This window comes from Xenopus laevis, chromosome 5L (genome assembly GCF_017654675.1).
Source record: "Xenopus laevis strain J_2021 chromosome 5L, Xenopus_laevis_v10.1, whole genome shotgun sequence".
Lineage (NCBI taxonomy): Eukaryota > Metazoa > Chordata > Amphibia > Anura > Pipidae > Xenopus > Xenopus laevis.
Window position 1 is genome coordinate 6,292,733 of NC_054379.1, and position 22,883 is coordinate 6,315,615.

The 22,883-nt window shown below is 41.0% G+C and overlaps 1 protein-coding gene across 3 annotated transcripts in view; it reads right to left on the reverse strand.

Annotated features, from left to right (window-relative positions):
* The window catches only part of ttc7a.L (tetratricopeptide repeat domain 7A L homeolog), a 212,277-nt gene that overhangs the window by 33,632 nt on the left and 155,762 nt on the right, over window positions 1-22,883 (reverse strand). For 2 of the 3 annotated variants that reach the window (XM_041562488.1, XM_041562489.1), the window contains exons 18-19: window positions 7,251-7,385; window positions 1,866-2,068 (exon numbers count right to left, since the gene is read on the reverse strand). In XM_041562488.1, coding sequence (XP_041418422.1) covers window positions 1,866-2,068; window positions 7,251-7,385 — 338 coding nt within the window. The remainder of the gene's footprint in view (window positions 1-1,865; window positions 2,069-7,250; window positions 7,386-22,883) is intronic. The other variant, XM_041562490.1, reaches the window with a different exon arrangement.

The following is a 22,883-nucleotide window of genomic DNA, read 5'->3' on the forward strand; positions in this document are numbered from 1 at the left end:
GGACATGAATAATGTTGCTCAGTCCTCTTCTCCTGAGGCCAAGAACAACCAGTTCCACCATATGAATAGACCATGACTCTCTAACAATGTTTGTTATGTGCTTAAAATCCAACTAAAACATACAAATATGAGCAACAGCCTGCAATTTAATGTATAGTTATTCATTGATGATAATCGTGCCAATGTTTCTTGGCTTCTTTGTCCCCCAAACCAGACTAACGCCATATTTTACAAGTAATCTCCCATAATAATGGATCCCAATGAGTCCAAGTTAAATGCACATGACCACCTATATATATATTATATATATATATATATATATATATATATATATATATATACACAAGAGATCAGGGTGAAGGACAAGAACAATATAAAGTGTAGGCAAGCAGGCACATGGCAAATGGAAGCTGACCTGGGCTTCTGGGCTAGTGTGTGCATCATCACTTCATCATCATCATTTATTTATATAGCGCTGTCAATATACGCTCCTGGGTGCCAAGTTTAGGAATAAGGCCACCGCGCAGCTCTTGGGGAGGTTAGAAATGATGTCAGTGATGAGGTCAGGGAGGGGCGGAGGCCTGTGCACTGGGGCTAAAAGCACCATAGAGGCTTTACTTCTCCTGGAATTGCCTTCAAATTACTTATATAAGTATTAAGGTGGATCACCTTTAAGTTAACTTTTAGTTATAGAATGGCCAATTCTCAGCAACTTTTCAATTAGCCATCATTATTTCTATTTTATAGTTTTCGAATTATTTTTTATCGTCTTATTCTGACTCTTTCCAGCTTTCAGATGGGGGTCACTGACCCCATCTAAAAACAACAAATGCTCTGTAAAGGTGGCGATAGACGCAAAGATCCGCTCGTTTGGCAACATTGCCAAACGAGCGGATCTTTCCCCGTATGGCCGAACGATTATATTACGATGTTCCATGGGCTCCGGCGGGATTGGTCGGGTCAAAATCAAACCTGACGGATCGACCAAACGACCGATCTCCGCCGGATGAAAGATGTCGGCACACGCCACACACGATCCGATAATCGTATGAATCCTCGATTCGTATCGATAGGATCTGTGTATCTATGGCCACTTTAAGGCTACACGTATTGTTATTGCTCCTTTTTATTACTCCTCTTTCTATTCAGGTCTCTCCTATTCATATTCCAGTCTCTTATTCAAATCAATGCATGGTTGCTAGGGGAATTTGGACCCTAGCAGCCAGATGGCTGAAATTACAAACTGCAGAGCTGCTGAATAAAAAGCTAAATAACTCAGAAACCACAAATAATAAAAAATGAAGACACATTTCAAATCGTCTCAGAATATCCCTCTCTACATCATACTAACAGTTAATGTGAACAGGAACATCCCCTTTGATCTACAATCCCTCCCCTGCCCAATTTACCATTAAGGATAAAAGGGGTTATTCAGGGAAAAGTGTAAAAGCTCTAAGGGGTGATCACTGCATCTGCTTTTTGCACCTGGAGGTTATAACTGAGCCCTTAGTTTGGCACATACCCCCTGAGACATCACAGCCAATTCCTGTGTGGCTTAGAAAAAATTCAGCTACTGTTGCGGCATGCTGCAGACTGCACTGTCACTCAATGACATGCCGCAAGCTATATATATAAAAAACACACACACAAAAAGCTGAATGGGTTAATCCAGAAACAAGCACTTAACCCTGCGCTGTTGCATTAACCCACCAAGGGAATTGACATTTTCTTGAGTACGATCATTACTTGCGAGTTCTAATAATACTCTCTTTCTATTCTCATCCAATCAATGCAACAATGGCAGCCCAAGCTGCAGCCTCCCCTGAGCTCCTGCAGGGATTGAGGCCGGGAATGTACAAACTCACCAGGCTGTGCATAATTCTCCCTCCATCTGGATTCACTGCCAGCGCCTCGTCATACAATTGCTTGGCCTCCTCCAAACAGCCTTTCGTCTCAGCGAGCCTCCCACGCATGTACAGCACAGTGTGTGATGTGGGGAATAGGCTGGCAGCCTCCTGGAGGCAGAACCCCGCTTCTTTCAGCTCGCGCTGCTCCATGAAAAGCTCCGCTAGGAAATTAAAGGCAACAAATATACAATCAACAGCTCAGTCGTATCATTTGTTAACAGACGCCAGTGTTTAATTGCAAGCTCCTAGGTCCAATGCAAGGAGATGATGGCTGGACACCTAGGGCCACTGTGTATCCCAAACAGACCCACGTTAGGGCTCTTAGTCATGAGCGTTTTTACCTGCGCTCCCCTGCGTTCCGTTTTTCGGCGTTCAGACGCAGGGGAGCGCAGGAATAGTTGCATTTTTCCTGCGTTTGAAATAATGAAATGCGTCTATTCCTGCGCTCCCCTGCGGCTGAACGCCGAAAAACAGAACGCAGGGGAGCGCAGGTAAAAACGCTCATGAGTAAGAGCCCTAAATCCCACACCTCTGTATCGATTTCTAGATATATACATATGTTTATAGTAGGGATGCACTATTTTGGATTCGGCCGAACCCCTGAATCCTTTGTGAAAGATTCGGCCGAATACCGAACCAAATCCAAACTCTAATTTGCATATGCAAAACAGTGAGGGGGAAAATTGCATGCGGTGCATGGCTAGAAATTTTTTTACTTCCTTGTTTTGTGACAAAAAGTCACAAGATTAAAAGGATTCGGATTTGGTTTGTCCAAATCCGAATCCTGCTGAAAATGGCCAAATCGTCGCCAAATACTGAGCCAAATCCTGGATTCGGTGCATCCCTACTTTATAACTATTTTTGCTGCCGCAGGAATAAATCAATGACCCAATGGGAATTTTTTTTTTTTAAAAAACATAAGTATGGTCAGACTGGGCCACTCCCACCTGCCTGGCGATTTTTCCCCACCCCAACCAGAAAAGGAGATACGGAGATAAGGTTAGAGATAGAAATGTCGGATGAAATCGCAGCGTTGATCCGACACGACACGACTGTCAGATGCAGATGCTGTGTCTGCATCCTACAGAGTCGTGTCGCATTGGATCAACGCTGCGACACTATGCAACAATGCATTCACTTACCTTATTTCCGTTGCATGCGACTTGCTGCAGGCATTTTGTCGCAGCACGACAGAACGCGCCTAAAACGTCCGTGTAGTCCTACCCTTATAAGGCTACAAATGTAGTTATTGCTAATTTTTTTTATCACTCATCTTTCTGTTAAGACCGCTCCTATTCATATGCAAATCAATGCATGGTTGCTAGGGTAATCTGGACCCTAGCAACCAGATTGCTGAAATTGCAAACTGGAATGGCGCTGAATAAAAAGCTAAATAACTCAAAAACCACAAATAATAAAAACCAATTGCAAATTGTCTCAGAATATCACTCTCTAAATTATACCGAAAGTATATTTGCAGTTCAATAACAGCTGGGGGCATATTCTGGGCATTGCTGATGTATAGGCTGCTATATTATAATTTGTCACATATATGCACTTTTCCCTAAGGGGCCACTAGCACAAAAAGCGGCAAGGCAATAGTTACCACCTACATTCGGAAACCCGGCGGTAACTGTGATGTCAGAGGCGGGGCCAATGACGAGAAGGGGCGGGCCAGTGATGTAAAGGGCTGGGCCTGTGACACAAAGAGGCGGGCCTGCAGCATAGCAGCCCGTGATTGGCCACAAGCTCAAAAAAGCAGGTAACAGGCTTGCCAGGTTTTTTTAGACATCTGAAGACCGGGCAGGTATTTTCGAACCGGACAGCCGGTGTAAAGTCATGACTCTCCAGTTCAAAACCAGACAGGTGGGAACCCTAGGCAAGGCTGTAGTTCAGCAATATCCCAAAGAGCATGCTCATTCCCATTCTCTTTCATCTCATCTATGTTAATGACGGTTTCAGCTGTATTCATGACTCATATATGGACTTTTATGTTGTATTTTCTGGACATGTGGGGGGCAAAGTATCCATTAGAATGACGGAAATAACTCTCCCGCCTACAAAATCATTCTGAAAAACCGTGATAATAATAATTTCTTCCAAGATGAGCAGCTGTGATTAACGTAATGACTTTGGCCTCATTATTCAACATGTATCATAAGGTGTTTAATTGCAAATGTGCAGCAGCGCTGAAACCCCCGATATAAAACACGTCTATATTAGAACTGCATTTGTCATTTCCTTATTGTCTGTTTAGTCTACTCACCATTTAGCTATTGTTTCTCGCTCTCTCTCCCTTTGCTGCCTGAGGCCTGTCCAGCGTCAGACTGGGGGACCCCCATTCAGCTGCAAAGCCCCCCTTCAAGAACCCCGGTCTGACCCTGGGTCTGTCGGATTTGTTTATGGGAGATGGCTTTCCTGTAATTCAGATCTTTCTGGATATCAGGTTTTTGGATAAGAGATCCCATTGCTGTTTTAGATTTATTCTTCTGCATTTAAGACTAAGGGGCACATTTACTAAGGGTCGAATATCGAGGGTTAATAAACCCTCGAATTCGACCCTTGAGGTGAAATCCCTACGAATTCGAATATCGAATTCTACTATACCTGCTATCCCACAGTCACACTCCCTTCCCAGAGACTATTATCCACTGTTACTATAGACACCATTTCTCCCTACTATACCTGCTATCCCACAGTCACACTCCCTTCCCAGAGACTAATATCCACTGTTACTATAGGCACCATCTCTCCCTACTATAGCTGCTATTCCACAGTCACACTCCCTTCCCAGAGACTATTATCCACTGTTACTATAGACACCATTTCTCCCTACTATACCTGCTATCCCACAGTCACACTCCCTTCCCAGAGACTATTATCCACTGTTACTATAGGCACCATCTCTCCCTACTATACCTGCTATCCCACAGTCACACTCCCTTCCCAGAGACTAATATCCACTGTTACTATAGACACCATCTCTCCCTACTATAGCTGCTATTCCACAGTCACACTCCCTTCCCAGAGACTATTATCCACTGTTACTATAGACACCATTTCTCCCTACTATACCTGCTATCCCACAGTCACACTCCCTTCCCAGAGACTATTATCCACTGTTACTATAGGCACCATCTCTCCCTACTATACCTGCTATCCCACAGTCACACTCCCTTCCCAGAGACTATTATCCACTGTTACTATAGACACCATCTCTCCCTACTATAGCTGCTATTCCACAGTCACACTCCCTTCCCAGAGACTATTATCCACTGTTACTATAGACACCATTTCTCCCTACTATACCTGCTATCCCACAGTCACACTCCCTTCCCAGAGACTATTATCCACTGTTACTATAGGCACCATCTCTCCCTACTATACCTGCTATCCCACAGTCACACTCCCTTCCCAGAGACTATTATCCACTGTTACTATAGACACCATCTCTCCCTACTATACCTGCTATCCCACAGTCACACTCCCTTCCCAGAGACTATTATCCACTGTTACTATAGGCACCATCTCTCCCTACTATACCTGCTATCCCACAGTCACACTCCCTTCCCAGAGACTATTATCCACTGTTACTATAGACACCATCTCTCCCTACTATACCTGCTATCCCACAGTCACACTCCCTTCCCAGAGACTATTATCCACTGTTACTATAGGCACCATCTCTCCCTACTATACCTGCTATCCCACAGTCACACTCCCTTCCCAGAGACTATTATCCCACTGTTACTATAGGCACCATCTCTCCCTACTATACCTGCTATCCCACAGTCACACTCCCTTCCCAGAGACTATTATCCACTGTTACTATAGACACCATCTCTCCCTACTATACCTGCTATCCCACAGTCACACTCCCTTCCCAGAGACTATTATCCCACTGTTACTATAGGCACCATCTCTCCCTACTATACCTGCTATCCCACAGTCACACTCCCTTCCCAGAGACTATTATCCACTGTTACTATAGGCACCATCTCTCCCTACTATGCCAAATAATACATACATTTTATCTCTTTCAGAACAGATAAGATTTATCTCATGACATGAGTAACAATAAGCTGCAATTAAACCTTTGATGAATCTGGACCTGTGGGGCTCATTTCTTGGCTTCCTATAGCCATTACTTTAGATGGATTGACTTCCCCTGATAATTTCAGCCTCTTCTTGCTGTTTTATTAAATTAAAAACTGTTCTAACCATCCATTATTTTAATATCTAATTGTAACAGTCAATTCCATCTTATTATATTTTATGTGGATGTGCTGATTATCTTGTGTGTTTAGTTATAGGAAATAATTGCTCCTCTGTGTCCAAACTAACATTAATCGATGGTAAGAGAGATGCAATAGATTATTATGGCCTCCATTTAAATATGATATTCTCAAATATATTGGAATGTCTTTCAAGGGGACTGAAAATCCAACTCACATTATATTTATATATTTCTCAGAGGAAGATGGGTAGGTAGTGCTCCAAACCAGATATATTTTGATTCAGCCAAATATACATTAAATCACCTTGTCTTTTTCCTTTCTAAAAACTATGCATAAGTGATATTCTGGAAATATTCTCCATGTGAAATTCCATGCTGGGGTTTTGAGGTGACCTGCAGCACATTTTTCCAGAGATGCAGAACTGGCGCTGCTATTGGTTATCAGAAAAATCGACAGTTCTCTTTTTCTAGTAACTCACAGCAACCAATCAGCAGGCAACATTCATTAGTTAGGAGATTGGTTGCTGTGTGTTAGTAGACATGGGCCACAATGTATTACATACATTAGCTGTATGTAATAGAAAAGCACCCCAACTTCCGCCACCACCAAATGGGTGCAATAGTTAGATGTTTGAGATGCTGTACAGGTATGGGACCTGTTATCCGGAAACCCGTTATCCACAAAGCTCCGAATTATGGGATGGCCACCTCTCATAGACTCCATTATAATCAATTTTTTATAAAATAATTTCCTTTGTCTGTGTAATAATAAAACTTGTACTTGATCCCAACTAAGATATAATTAATCCTTATTGGAGGCAAAACCAGCCTATTGGCTTTATTTCACGTTTACATGATTTTCTAGTAGACTTAAGGTATGAAGATCCAAATTACGGAAAGATCCATTATCTGGAAAACTCCAGGGAAATTTCAAGGGAAAACCCTGTGCTAATAATGTAATCTTGCTTTAAGTGATTTTCCAAAGGTCCAACTATAAATCACAGCTCATAGGCCAGGTTTTAAAGCCTTACTGGCCCTCTACACTTGAGTGCATATGTATTTACCATACAGCTGACTAATTAAAGTGTTAAAGAGCTTACACTTACCCGCAAGTAGCCAGATTTGTTCTAGGGTTACCCATTGCTGCATTGGCCCCTGCCTCTGGGTGCTACTGTGCATGGTTATCTCCGACATGGCCTGTTCCAGACGTGAGGCTGCAATGGAGGAGGCTCTCTGGGATCCTAAACACAGACAAGGGCCAGTATTAATGCAGCTGATGCAATGATGCAGTAAACCAACAATACCACTCAATGGCTGAAGTCTTCCTCCATGGAGTGTTCCTTTAAAGTAGCTGTAGAGAGGGATGTTCTGAGACTATTTGCAATTGGTTTTAATTTTTTATTATTTGTGGTTTTTGACTTATTTAGCTTTTTATTCAGCAGCTCTCCAGTTTGTAATTTCAGCAATCTGGTTGCTAGGGTCCAAATTCCCCTAGCAACCATGCACTGATTTGAATAAGAGACTGGAATATGAATAGGAGAGGCCTGAATAGAAAGATGAGTAATAAAAAGTAGCAATAACAATACATTTGTAGCCTTACAGAGCATTTGTTTTTTAGATGGGGTCAGTGACCCCCATTTGAAAGCTGGAAAGAGTCAGAAGAAGAAGAAGGCAAATAATAAAAACATTATAAAAGATTAAAAATGAAGGTCAATTGCAAAGTTGCTTAAAATAAGTCATTCTATAACATACTAAGAGGGTTGTTTACTACTCCGAATGCAAAAATCATGAAAAATTTGTGACTTTTTTTGGATAAAATCAGACTTTTAAAAAATCACAAATTTTCCAAAAATCATTAAAAACCCGAGGATGAAAAAGTCCGAATCTGAAAATCCGGCATCTGTCGAGGTTGCATATAAGTGAATGGGACAAGTCCCCATGGTTGTTTGATGTGCGCTGGATTTCTTGCAATACCCTGAAGTTTTCGGGTGAAAATTAAGGAAAAATCGCGAACATTGGCTGAAAAAAAAAAAACGCTATTTTTTTTTTTAACCGCAAATCAAATTTTCGGGAAAATGTAATAATAAATACGCGTAAAAAACCCGAGCGGATTTGATTGGAGTTTGTAGCAAAAATTATTGAGATAAATTCGGAATTTAACCCCCTAAAACTTAACTCAAAGGTGAACCTCTTACTGAGCTCCAGGTTGAGCTTCCAGGAGCATCTCTGGCAGCAAATTGGTGACCGGTAATCTAAGCTCTGAACCCCCCTAAACAGTCTAGCCTATCGGATTTTTAATTTCCCTTAAAATGCTCTTGCAATAAACAATGCCCCGGATATTTATAGGGTAATGTGGGGCGGCAGAAAAGAGTTTTAAGAAAGGAGAAAAAAAAAAGAAAATGACTTCTCCTCTGCCCTTAAACGGGTGGTTCACCTTCAGGTTTACTTTTAATATGTTATAGAATGACCACTTCTCAGCAATGTTTCAATTGGTCTTCATTTTTTTTTTTTTTTTTTTAAGCATTTGCCTTCCTATTCTGACTCTTTCCAGGTTTCAAATGGGGGTCACTGACTCCTGCAGTCGATTCTATTCCTATTGTAACTTATCTTTTTTTTTAGGCCCTCTGCTATTCATATTCATGTCTCTTTTTCAAACCACTGCCTGGTTGCTAGCTTAAATGGGAACCTAGCAACCAGATAGCTGCTGAAACTGCAAACCGGAGAGCAAATGAATTCGAAAACCACAAATAATACAAAATGATGACTAATGACGACTTGTCTCAGAATATTACTCTCTACAGCATACTAAGGGGGTTACATTATGTATTAAACTCCGAATGCCAAAAACCCCAAAAAATGTTTTTTTTTTACTTTAAAATCCGAAATCTTAGAACTGCAGAGGTTGCATATAGGTCAATGAGAGAATTCCTGAAGATATCTTGATCTGTGCTGGGTTTCGTGCAAGATTTTGTGGTATTCAACCAAAAATCTGAAAAAAATCTGATTTGTACAATTTGTTTTTTTCACTACTTTTTTTTTCCCGCACAGGAGATTTTCAGGAAATGTGTTGAAAAATAAAGGTAAAAAAAAAAACCCTTGCGGAGTATTTTTAGAAAATAATGAGATAAATGATCCTCCCTAAGTTCATTTAAAGGTGAACAGCCCATTTAAATCCAGCCCTGACAGTTGCACAGAGAAAGAGAGAGCTGCCAGCATAGAAACACTACAGCTTGCTACATGACTTTGAAACTGCACAGATTTTGCACCCCAATAATAAGTTCTACTTCCATCGGTAGTATATATATATATATATAATATATATATATATATATATATATATATATATATATATATATATATATATAAAACACTTGTTACAACACTCGGGGCAGTTCTGTTATGTTACTGGCAGAGAACACCCAGCCAGACATAGAGCAGGCCTGTCTCTTTATATTATACATGTCAGACAGGGGACACAATTGTATGTGCCACAAGCTAGTAGCACCCTGTCGGTTCAGGCTGAGCGTGGCACTGCTGAAGTGTATGGAGCTGGCATGCACCCAGTTCTGTCAGGCCCAGCTGAGCTGGTTCCACTAACTGTCACTTAGACGCTGGCAGCCAGTGTTGGTGGCATTTACTTCTCTGTCAGCCGCAGCAGAACTGTGTCAGTGGGGGAGATCTCGGATCATTTCTTTAGAGACACTGGGTAGCGACACACTAGAACAATCCCAGCAAATGTCGAACATAATATTGTCTTAGAGTCCCGCTGCTCTTACTAACCCCCGTGACAGCTCCGTCTGAAATTTTTTAGAATAGCAAAAATATCCCTCGATGTCGTTTTATAAACTGCAAAGAAACGATAGAACAGAGACAGTACTGGGTAATCTTCCATTCAGGCAATAACACATAGACCAGGGTGAAGCAGCAGCAGCACGGGAAGATGAATGCAATTAATTACTAGTTAGTTATTAGTATGGCCTTATAAATGGTGTTTAGTGATGTCATCAGCACCTAGTGAGGTAATCAGTCACGTGAATCAGTGACACCTCAGAATTCCATGCGCTGTATAAAAGCCTCATTTCTTTATATGGTGATGGAACTCCTCGCTGTCCTTGTGCCTTTATATGGCCATGAAACTCGCTTGTAACTTTGAAACTATTCTCTTATATAACAACAGGAGGTATTTTATATAAAGCTATTTGAAATTGACATTAAAGGATAACAAACCAACCAAAGGAGTGACTGAGTTGTCTTTAGGTGATGAAAAAAAGGGGGTGACTGCCATGGACCATGCACATAATGAGTCCCTGTAAAGCAGACGTCTAGGTAAATATAGATGGTAATAGCAGAACTAGATGGTGACAGTAAAGCAAGATGGTGACAGTAAAGCTAGATAATGATAGTAGAACAGGATAGTGACAGTAGAGCTAGATGATGATAGTAGAACAGGATTGTGACAGTAGAGCTAGATGGTGACAGTAGAGCTAGATGGTGGCAGTAGAACAGGATTGTGACAGTAGAGCTAGATGGTGACAGTAGAGCTAGAGGATGAGAGTAGAACAGGCTTGTGACCGTAGAGCTAGATGGTGACAGTAGAGCTAGATGATGAGAGTAGAACAGGATAGTGACAGTAGAGCTAGATGGTGACAGTAGAACAGGATTGTGACAGTAGAGCTAGACAGTGACAGTAGAGATAGATGATGAGAGTAGAACAGGATAGTGACAGTAGAGCTAGATGGTGACAGTAGAACAGGATTGTGACAGTAGAGCTAGATGGTGACAGTAGAGCTAGATGGTGGCAGTAGAACAGGATTGTGACAGTAGAGCTAGATGGTGACAGTAGAGCTAGATGATGAGAGTAGAACAGGCTTGTGACAGTAGAGCTAGATGGTGACAGTAGAACAGGATTGTGACAGTAGAGCTAGATGATGATAGTACAACAGGATAGTGACAGTAGAGCTAGATGATGACAGTAGAACAGGATTGTGACTGTAGAGCTAGATGATGATAGTAGAACAGGATAGTGACAGTAGAGCTAGATGGTGACAGTAGAGCTAGATGATGATAGTAGAACAGGATAGTGACAGTAGAGCTAGATGATGACAGTAGAACAGGATTGTAACAGTAGAGCTAGATGGTGACAGTAGAGCTAGAAGATGATAGTAGAACAGGATAGTGACAGTAGAGCTAGATGATGACAGTAGAACAGGATTGTGACAGTAGAGCTAGATGGTGACAGTAGAGCTAGATGATGATAGTAGAACAGGATAGTGACAGTAGAGCTAGATGATGACAGTAGAACAGGATTGTAACAGTAGAGCTAGATGGTGACAGTAGAGCTAGAAGATGATAGTAGAACAGGATAGTGACAGTAGAGCTAGATGGTGGCAGTAGAGCTAGATGATGATAGTAGAACAGGATAGTGACAGTAGAGCTAGATGATGACAGTAGAACAGGATTGTGACAGTAGAGCTAGATGATGGTAGTAGAACAGGATAGTGACAATAGAGCTAGATGATGACAGTAGAACAGGATTGTGACAGTAGAGCTAGATGGTGAAAGTAGAGCTAGATGGTGATAGTAGAACAGGATTGTGACAGTAGAGCTAGATGGTGACAGTAGAACAGGATAGTGACAGTAAAGCTAGATGATGATAGTAGAACAGGATAGTGACAGTAAAGCTAGATGATGATAGTAGAACAGGATAGTGACAGTAAAGCTAGATGATGATAGTAGAACAGGATTGTGACAGTAGAGCTAGATGGTGATAGTAGAACAGGATTGTGACAGTAGAGCTAGATGGTGACAGTAGAACAGGATTGTTACAGTAGAGCTAGACGGTGACAGTAGAGATAGATGATGAGAGTAGAACAGTATAGTGACAGTAGAGCTAGATGGTGACAGTAGAACTGGATTGTGACAGTAGAGCTAGATGGTGACAGTAGAGCTAGATGGTGGCAGTAGAACAGGATTGTGACAGTAGAGCTAGATGATGAGAGTAGAACAGGCTTGTGACAGTAGAGCTAGATGGTGACAGTAGAGCTAGATGATGAGAGTAGAACAGGATAGTGACAGTAGAGCTAGATGGTGACAGTAGAACAGGATTGTGACAGTAGAGCTAGATGGTGACAGTAGAGCTAGATGATGATAGTAGAACAGGATAGTGACAGTAGAGCTAGATGATGACAGTAGAACAGGATTGTGACAGTAGAGCTAGATGATGATAGTAGAACAGGATAGTGACAGTAGAGCTAGATGATGATAGTAGAACAGGATTGTGACAGTAGAGCTAGATGGTGACAGTAGAGCTAGATGGTGGCAGTAGAACAGGATTGTGACAGTAGAGCTAGATGGTGACAGTAGAGCTAGATGATGAGAGTAGAACAGGATTGTGACAGTAGGGCAAGATGGTGGCAGTAGAGCTAGATGATGAGAGTAGAACAGGATAGTGACAGTAGAGCTAGATGGTGACAGTAATACGTTACATGAGTGTTGCTGAACCTGTGAACGTTCAGTTTTTAGAGTTAAAACTAGTAGTAACAGCACCCACTGACAGTTGGGGAGCTATGAGCTGTAGTTAAACAGCTGAATGTCCATATCTCAAGCATTCCATTGTTATATAAATAAAGGCAGCAAGCCACAAAGTCTGGTTTTCCCATTTCTAAAGATAACCCTAAGTACCAAAATAATCCAGATGATTTTTTATTTTAAAAAAATTTTAAAATATGGAAACAAACTGTGGTTAGTGACATTTAATAGAATTTTAGTGCTGTAAAGCATAAATAACTGTCTAATACAAAATGATACATTTGCTCACTGAAGCCGCTGGATTTCATAATTTTCCTAGAAATAGCCATATACTGTATAATGTAAGCGGCTGTTCAGTCTCAAGGATATATGGAAGTCATAGTAGAAAAGAGCAAATGCTAAAGACTTATAAATATTTAGCCTGTTCCGTCCTAACTGGAAAACACCTGGAAAGTCACTTGAACTATAGTTCTGTGGGATATGGATTTGATTCCTAAGATACTTGGTTTTTCCAGCATTCCCAAAGTCTCACAGCAATCAGAAGGTACCAGGTTTTCTTACATGCATTTAGAACATGGTCTGGTTCCACCTAAACCAAACTTCTTCAGTGTTTGTTGTTCAGTCCCATTCTATGGAGTATGGTGGTGGTAACATAATGCAGTTGGGCTGCTTTTTATCTGAAGGGTCTCAATCCCATACTATGGAGTATGGTGGTGGTGAAGGTAACATAAAGCAATTGGGCTGCTTATTATCTGAAGGGTTTCAGTCCCATACAATGGACCAGCCCTCCAAACACTCCTTACCTGAGTATTTGGTTCCCATCCTAGCAGTGCGGCATTGTCCCTACCTACGGGTTCCTGTTCTAGCCTCCTTCCTATTCTGCTTTGCCTTGTCTTATTTTATCTTGTCTTGTCTGAACCCTTCCCTGTCTTGTCCTGCCTGGCTCTGAACCTTGTCTTGTCTTTAGCTGTCTTATCTTCCCCTTCCAGTTCTGCTCCGGTCCTGCTTTAAACCTTGGTATTTCCTTGCTTTAACCTTGCCTTGACCTTGCCCTGCTCAGCTTTCCTTGCTATTCTGAGTCTTGCTTTGCTCCTCACTACAAACCTGATCTTGCCTTAACCTTATTCTGCCTTGACTTGACCTGACCTTGCCTTTGTGGTTCCTGCTTCCTGTTCTGTTGTGACTTGTACCCTGTCTATATCTTCCCTTGTCTTGCTCTGCATCTTGCCCTACTTTTTCCAGTCCTCTCCTGCTATCCGCTCCAGTCCTCTTGCTATTCTGCTCTAGTCTCTATTCTGCTCCAGTCTCCTTCCGCTATCCAGTCCTCCTGTTGCCGATCTCAAGTCTGCTTCCGAGCTACACCCGCACCGTCCTGTCTTATACTTCTAGTCTGCTCCTGTCTCCTGATCTGCACCCACACTGTCCTGTCCTATACTTCTAGTCTGCTCCTGTCCTGACCTTAGCCCTCTTCTTCCTGTCTAGTCCAGTCCTGATCTTTGCCCTCTTCAACCTGTTCCTGCCTTTCCTTAATGCAGTGTTCCCCAACCAGTAGCTTTCGAGCAACATGTTGCTCACCAAACCTTTGGATGTTGCTCCCAGTGGCCTCAAAGCAGGAGCTTATTTTTGAATTCCAGGCTTGGAGGCAAGTTTTGGTTGCATAAAAACCAGATGTACTGCCAAACAGAGTCTCCTGTAGGCTACCAGTCCATATAGAGGCTACCAAACAGCCAATCTTAGCCCTTTTTTGGCATCACCATGAAATGTTCATATTGTGTTGCTCTCTAAGTCTTTTTACATTTAAATGTGGTTTACGAGGAAAAAATGTTGGGGACCCCTGCCTTAGTGTGTTTCCTAGGCACATACAGCTCCTGCCTCAAGGACTCGCCCTTCCCTCATCGGTCTCCATTGCGCCCCCTACCTAATCCTTGATACCAAGACAGAGTGGAAGCTCTGAAAGAATGTGGTGGGGTCAAACATTGTGATCAACCCCCCGCTCTGCATTTCTGCACCTTGGTACAGGGAAAAAGTGGCCCCTGTAGAAGTTTTTGTCATGTGAATGTGGAGGCTGTTCCTCTGTGCATGGGCCCCAACGGCTTTAAAACAGTTTACTTCTACACATTAGAAGACATTCAATAACTACCGTATACAACATTTTTGTTTGAATCTCTCTAACAAAAAGGGTCTCGCCTACAGCTGAGGTTGAGATGGGAAGCCTTTTCCCTTTGTGTTATGCCATTTATTCTCACACTGGCTCATCTCATGTAGGAACACACTGTTTGTGGCCATTATCTGAGAGGGATAAGTGCTACTAATTGGCTGGTGGGAGTCAAGTCCGGTCTTGGCAGGGCAGAGTTTAATTGCTCATACAGGATTAGTGGTCACTTTTAAATGATAATGCAAAATGCAATTTTAGCTATAATACAATAGATACAGAGGGTTAAACTGGACAAAGTGCAAAACACTGGTGCAAACTTTACACATGATTTTAGGGTCATTATTAAATACATGAACACAATGTGCAACGTACTTGACTGCTGGTCAACTGTAGGTTCACAGGGTCACCTTATCTCTTAAAGAAGAACATATTTTACCCATTTAGATGCAAAAAGACTTGGGAAGCAACACAAGCATCATAATAGTTCTTGGGGACATCATCTAAGGGATATTTGTTAGCCCCGATGTGGACTGACAGCCTATAGGAGGCTCTGTCTGGCAGTACATCTGGTTTTTATACAACCAAAACTTTCCTCCAAGCCTAGAATTCAAAAATAAGCTCCTGCTTTGAGGTCACTGGGAGAAATGTAAAATAAAATGATGGTCTTTATTGGCTCCACTGGGCTTAAATTAAGAGATCTGTGCTAGTGAATCCTGCCTGGTAAGTCTTGTTAGAATGTGTGGCCTTTTGTAAAGGGTTCAGCCATTGGAAACAGATATTAATTCTACTTGGAGCTTAAAGGAACAGTAACACCAAAAGATTAAAGTGTTTTAAAGTAATTAAAAGTACTACTATAGTTTATATAAACAAGCTGCTGTGTAGCCATGGGGGCAGCCATTCAAGCACAGGATACACAGTAGATAACAGATAAGTACTACTATAGTTTATATAAACAAGCTGCTGTGTAGCCATGGGGGCAGCCATTCAAGCACAGGATACACAGTAGATAACAGATAAGTACTACTATAGTTTATATAAACAAGCTTCTGTGTAGCCATGGGGGCAGCCATTCAAGAACAGGATACACAGTAGATAACAGATATGTACTACTATAGTTTATATAAACAAGCTGCTGTGTAGCCATGGGGGCAGGCATTCAAGCACAGGATACACAGTAGATAACAGATAAGTACTACTATAGTTTATATAAACAAGCTGCTGTGTAGCCATGGGGGCAGCCATTCAAGCACAGGATACACAGTAGATAACAGATAAGTACTACTATAGTTTATATAAACAAGCTGTTGTGTAGCCATGGGGGCAACAGCACATATTTAATGATTTAAAACGCTTTATTCTTAGGTGTTACTATTCCTTTAAGCCGTTCTTCAAAGAACAAGAAATAACAGCAGTAATATTTATTAAGAACACCACAGTCTAATATATGGAACGGGGTCTGCGGAGTTCTCTTCCTTTAAGGTGGAGGGAAAAAATAACCTTCCACTTAAAATGTAGAAAAACATCACCAGGGGAAAGTGAGCGCATTATTTTTAAATTATGGGAAATATTCTTTCTGTGGCATAACATCTCAGAAGATAAAGAACGCGGCTGTTGTTGAAAAATAATAGCACTTTTAAATAATAGGTTAGAAATATACACATTTTAGACTGTCATAAATACAGGCTTTCCTGCTCCTCTGCAAGGTATGAGACCTGTTATCCGGAATGCTAGGGATGTGGGTTTTCTGGATAAGGGGGTTTTTCATAATTTGGATCTCCATACCTAAAGTCTGCTAAAAAAAAAAAAATAATCTAAACATTAATTAAGCATAGTAGGATTGTTCACCTCCAATACAAGGTACTGATACTATAATAGAGAAAAAGAAAATCATTTTAAAATGTGAATTGAATTACAATGGAGTATGGGAGACGGCCTTCCTGTAAATTGGAGTTTTCTGGATAAGGGATTTACGATGGATCCCATAGCTGCACACCTCCCAACATTTTGGAAATAGAAAGAGAGACAAAAAGATTTGCAGCACGTATCGCGATGGGAATTTTTGACCACACCCATTTTGACCACACCCCCTAATTATCATGTTCATTTTATAAGATTTGGCAGGATATGAAAGTTTGAACACATTTCTGTGGTTTTTATGTATTATTACAGTTTTGCTAATGAAGGTGAATTGCCCTTTAAGCTGTAAGTCAGTTTCCCTAAGAGACCTTCTTATCTCAAATTGTTACAATTGTATCTTTGCTTATCTTAAATAGTTACAAAAGTATCTAAGTGCACCTGCCACATATTCTGGGCTCTCTGCCAAAAGCCAATTACGTTTAAGAAACATTGTATCTTTTTCTGGCTGTTCAGTGCAGGAGATCAAGAGAATGTCGGGAAATTCGGGTTGAGCTTTCAAAATCGGGGCTGTCCCGCGAAAAACAGGTCAGTTGGGAGGTATGTAGTGATGGGCGAATTTGTCCAGTTTCGCTTAAATTTTTACTCCGGCGTCAATTCGTGGGTGTCAAACCGGTGCCAATTTGACGCGCATTAATATCAATGGGTGTGCGTTTAATTGATGCCGGAGTTCCCGCCCAGTACGTAGCCTCTTCCTCAACAAGAACTGGTAGGGGAAGAGCTAAATGGCGCATGGTGGGGGGCTAGGTTGTATATTAGGTGTCGAGAAGAGTCACAGGGGCGCATTTGTCAACACTGGGCAAATTTGCTCATGGACAGTTACCTATAGCAACCAATCAGTGATTAGCTTTTTAAAGCCAGCTGCAAGTAGAACAATGAATGCAGTATTTTGATTGGTTGTCATGGGTTACTGCTCATGGGCAAATTTGCACAGTTTTGATAAATGCCCCCCTATGCCAGATGGTGCTATTGCATCAGATGCATTACAACAAATAATATTTGTAATTGTGTACTTCGTCTAGGGAATAGTCCAAATTCAATTCGAATTTGAAAAAATTCGAATATCGAAATTTATCATGTTCCGTCTCTTTAAAAATTTGACTTCGACCATTCGCCATCTAAAACCTGCCGAATTGCTGTTTTAGCCTATGGGGGACCTCCTACAACCTATTTGGAGTCAATTGGTGAAAAATCTGATTTTTTTTAGGAAAAACTTCAACTTCAAATTCGTTTGAATGCGCTTTTACTTTGATTCGTACAATTCGATTTTGGTCGAATACGGCCTGATTCGATCGAAAACCGGCCTGTTCAGCCACAAAAAACTTCGACTTAATATCGATTTTCGAAATTCTACCCTTGATAAATATGCCCCTAAATCTTGTGTATTTGATCTAATATTATATAGTGTCCTAAAAGTAATGATGACGCTCGTATTAAATGTTTTTTGGGGCTGGTTTTTGCTGTTTTGGTGTGTGTGTGTAGTTAGATATTATTTTTAGCAGGCTATAGGTTTACAAAGCCGTTATACATGAATAAATCACTGTATTGTCACCTTTTGTATAAAAACATTCACATTCCCTGCACAATGTGTGACTGTGACGATTCTCACTTATAACTGGTGCCAACGAGAGCCAACCTCATCTCTGTAAATGGTAAAAGTATTTCAGCTCAAGTCTCTGCAATTCAGTGTTTGGCACAACGACAAGAAACACAAAAGCTGGAATTTTTAGTTTAACGTGAAAATATTCCAATGGATCAGTTGTAATGTGAGCAGTGAATGTTTCCACAGTTTTGAGATTGGGTCCCCGTTGCCTTTCAGTTTCCTGCCCCTCCTAATTGCTATACAGTTATATATTATTCTGTTATCCAGAATGCTCGGGACCTGGGGTTTTCCGGATAACTTTCCATAATTTGGATCTTCATACCTTAAGTCTACTAGAAAATCATATAAACATGAAATAAAGCCAATAGGCTGGTTTTGCCTCCAATAAGGATTGATTATATCTTAGTTGGGATCAAGTACGAGCAACTGTTTTATTATTACAGGTATGGGACCTGTTATCCGGAATGCTCGGGACTTGGGGTTTTCCAGATAATGGATCTTTCTGTTGGATCTTCATACCTTAAGTCTACTAGAAGATCATGTAAACATGAAATAAACCCAATAGGCTGGTTTTGCCTCCAATAAGGATTAATTATATCTTAGTTGGGATCAAGTACAAGCAACTGTTTTATCATTACAGGTATGGGACCGGTTATCCAGAATGCTTTGGACCTGGGGTTTTCCGGATAACTTTCCATAATTTGGATCTTCATACCTTAAGTCTACCAGAAAATCATATAAACATGAAATAAAGCCAATAGACTGGTTTTGTCTCCAATAAGGATTAATTATATCTTAGTTGGGATCAAGTACAAGCTACTGTTTTATTATTACAGGTATGGGACCTGTTATCCGGAATGCTCGGGACTTGGGGTTTTCCAGATAATGGATCTTTCCTTTGGATCTTCATACCTTAAGTCTACTAGAAAATCATGTAAACATAAAATAAACCCAATAGGCTGGTTTTGCTTCCAATAAGGATTAATTATATCTTAGTTGGGATCAAGTACAAGCAACTGTTTTATTATTACAGGTAGGGACCGGTTATCCAGAATGCTCGGGACCTGGGGCTTTCCAGATAATGGATCTTTCTGTAATTTGGAACTTCACACCTTAAGTCTACTAGAAAATCATATAAACATGAAATAAACCCAATAGGCTGGTTTTGCCTCCAATAAGGATTAATTATATCTTAGTTGGGATCAAATACAAGCGACTGTTTTATTATTACAGGTAGGGACCGGTTATCCAGAATGCTCGGGACCTGGGGCTTTCCAGATAATGGATCTTTCTGTAATTTGGATCTTCACACCTTAAGTCTACTAGAAAATCATATAAACATGAAATAAACCCAATAGGCTGGTTTTGCCTCCAATAAGGATTAATTATATCTTAGTTGGGATCAAGTACAAGTTACTGTTTTATTATTACACAGAAAAAGGAAATTATTTCTAAAGATCTGGATTATTTGGATGAAATGGCGTTTATGGTAGACGGCCTTTCCGTAATTCGGAGCTTTGTGGATAATGAGTTTCTGGATAAGTATAAAAACACCTGCAGGGTGTTTGTGGGCAACTCATGGGTCATTCTTATTGCTTTGCCATAACACAAACCAAAATAATTTTATAGCCAATTGGTAGCCCTATAATAGCCGTGTAACCTGACAGTGCCATTTGCCCATAGTGTGCCACTCATCAGGGCTTAACATCTGATTGATACCCAATATAAATAATGAAGTATGGTTTTAATTTACTAATCATAGATCCACAGTAAAAATCCCTCCTGCATGCACTCTACCGCACTCACGGCTCAGCTGCTTTTATTGTTTAATTATTCATTTAAGGTGCATTCAGTAACTTTATACACGGCAGGTGTCGTTCCAAATTGAAATACCTTCCATGAAAGCCATTCATTGACCTGGCCGCACGACGGATATTTTCCAGTACATGTCAATAGTAGGATGTGAAACCTCAGCTGACCCTGTTAAAGCACAATATTCGGGGAAAGCTCAGAAATGTACCTGCCCTTTCACTGCTGAGCCACAGAGAGGAGCGACCGCAAACCTGGCAAAAACTTAAGTAAATATTAAGTAAATAGGGTGAAAAATCTCCCCAATTCAGCCCAGTCCAGGTGCATAAATACAACAAAAACTCGAATGTGAGATTCTTCAACAAAAATATATCTACTGAGTTAATAAAAGTAAAAAAAAAAAAACATTTATGAGAGACAAGACGGCCTAACGCGTTTCGTGCCAATTGGGGGGGCACGTAGTTATAGGCTATTAGGCTAGTGCTTATGATTAAGTGGCCCAGTAGGCACAAAACGCGTTAGGCTGCCTTGTCTCTCATGTCCAGATGAATATTTTTTACTTTTACTAACTCAGTAGATATATTTTTGTTGAAGAATCTCACATTCGAGTTTTTGTTGTATTTATGCACCTGGACTGGGCTGAATTGGGGAGATTTTTCACCCTATTTACTTAATTTTGTTACTAAATCTTTATATTAGGGATCCAGGATTTGATTCGGGATTCTGCCTTTTTCAGTAGGATTCGGATTCGGCCGAATCCTTCTTCCCGGCCGAACCAAATCCGAATCTTAATTTGTTTTGAATCCCGGGAACTTTCTTTTGCTCCTCTCCACTTCTCCATGCCAATACAATGCAGAGGTAAAATACAATATTGTTAAATATATAGAGGATTAAAGGAGAGAGAAGATTGCTGGGACAGAAGAAGAAAAGATAGAGAAGTGTTAAACAGATAAAGAAGGTGGAGGAATAAGAGAGGGTTAAAGAGAAAAGGAGAGAAGAAGAAAACAGGGGAAACAAAAAGAGAAAATGAAGGGATTAAACAGTAGCAGATTAAAGGACATGTAAACCCTATAAATCCTTACCATGGGGCAAATTCACTAAGCGCCTAACGCTAGCGTCAATTCGCTAGCGTTGGGCATTTTCGTTACTTCGCAAATTCACTAACGGACGCTGGTGTAACTTCGCTAGTGTAACTTCGCACCCTTAAGCCTGGCGAATTTGCGCAACGGACGTAACTACGCAAATTCACTAACGCGCGCATTGTTCTGAACGCTACCTTTTACGCCAGACTTCCTTCGCCACCTCAGACCTGGCGAAGCGCAATAGAGTAGATAGGGATTGCTTCAAAAAAAGTTAAAAATTTTTCTAAGTCCCAAAAAACGCTGGCGTGTTTTCTACATTATGGGTGATAGGCTGAAAAAGATCGAAAATTTTTTTGGGGCTCCCCTCCTTCCCCCCTACATTTCCTAACTCATGGCAACTTAACTATACAGTGGGCACATGTGTAGGGCAAAATAAACATTTTATTTGATGTTTTGAAGGTTTCCCAGGCATTTGTAGTGCTGATACATATTCCTCCATTTTATATTTTAATTTGGCGCCGTATGCAAATTAACCATCGCTAGCGTAACTTTGCTTTGCTTAGCAAATCAATGCTAGCGCAACTTCGCAACCTTACGCTACCCCTGAGCGCAACTTCGGATTTTAGTGAATTTGCGGAGCGCTGGCGAAAATACGCCTGGCGAAGTGTGGCGAAGTGCGGCAACTACGATTCTTAGTGAATGTCCCACCATGTCTTTAGTTTGGGCACATATTCCCCACACAAAATGCATCATTGTCTTTGTAATTTCCCCCTCCGTTAGCTGCATTGTAGTGTTTGCCTGAATGCAAGATCTGCTTCAACCGGGCAGCCATTTTTTATCGGCTACATCATCATTTATATTTGTATATCCAGCCGCGCCTGATGACCTTGCTCAGAAGTTTTTTTTGGTAATGTAACTTTATTAGTAAGTATGTGTAATCCCATTCACTCCTACATGTATAATCCTACTCATACCTGCACAAGAACTGACAATTCTTCTGTTCTAAGGAAGATATTGATATAATGACCTATACGAAATAATTATGGGTAATCTAGAATAAGATGGGGTTGTGCTATATTATGACACACAATACACAGACAAGGAGTTGTGTTTGCAGAAGCTGAATTGTCAGCAAGAAACAATTTTAAGGTCCCTACAGGTCACATACTTAGTTAAATCTAAACATACTGGGCTTTAAACTGGGCATTATTTTCCAAAAAGGAAATAACAAAATGGCTTTGCTTTAAAGTGGGTGAAACCAGAAAGTATTGGTGCGTGAGGCTTTTTATAACAATGGGTGGGGCTTATGGTTGTGGGAGGGGCTTGTTTTAGAACGCTCGCCACACAGAGCATCCCTCCACTTTTTTTCTCTCCAATTCAAGCACGGATTATTTATATCTTTTTGGCACCATTTTTTTTATTTTTGTACCTTAACCCTGGCGCCATATGAAAACTTTATTGTAGCCCCGCGGGTTACCAGCCAGAGGAGGCAAATAGCTGCTCCTCATATGTTTAAGAGCCACAATCCTGTTTCTAAACTGCCAATTCAACCCTTTTTGGGCAGAGAGTGGAATTGTGCGGGGACTGTGTTGATTGCACCTTCGTCCAGGGTCGGACTGGGGTGTTTGAAGCCCATCGGGGGGCTCCT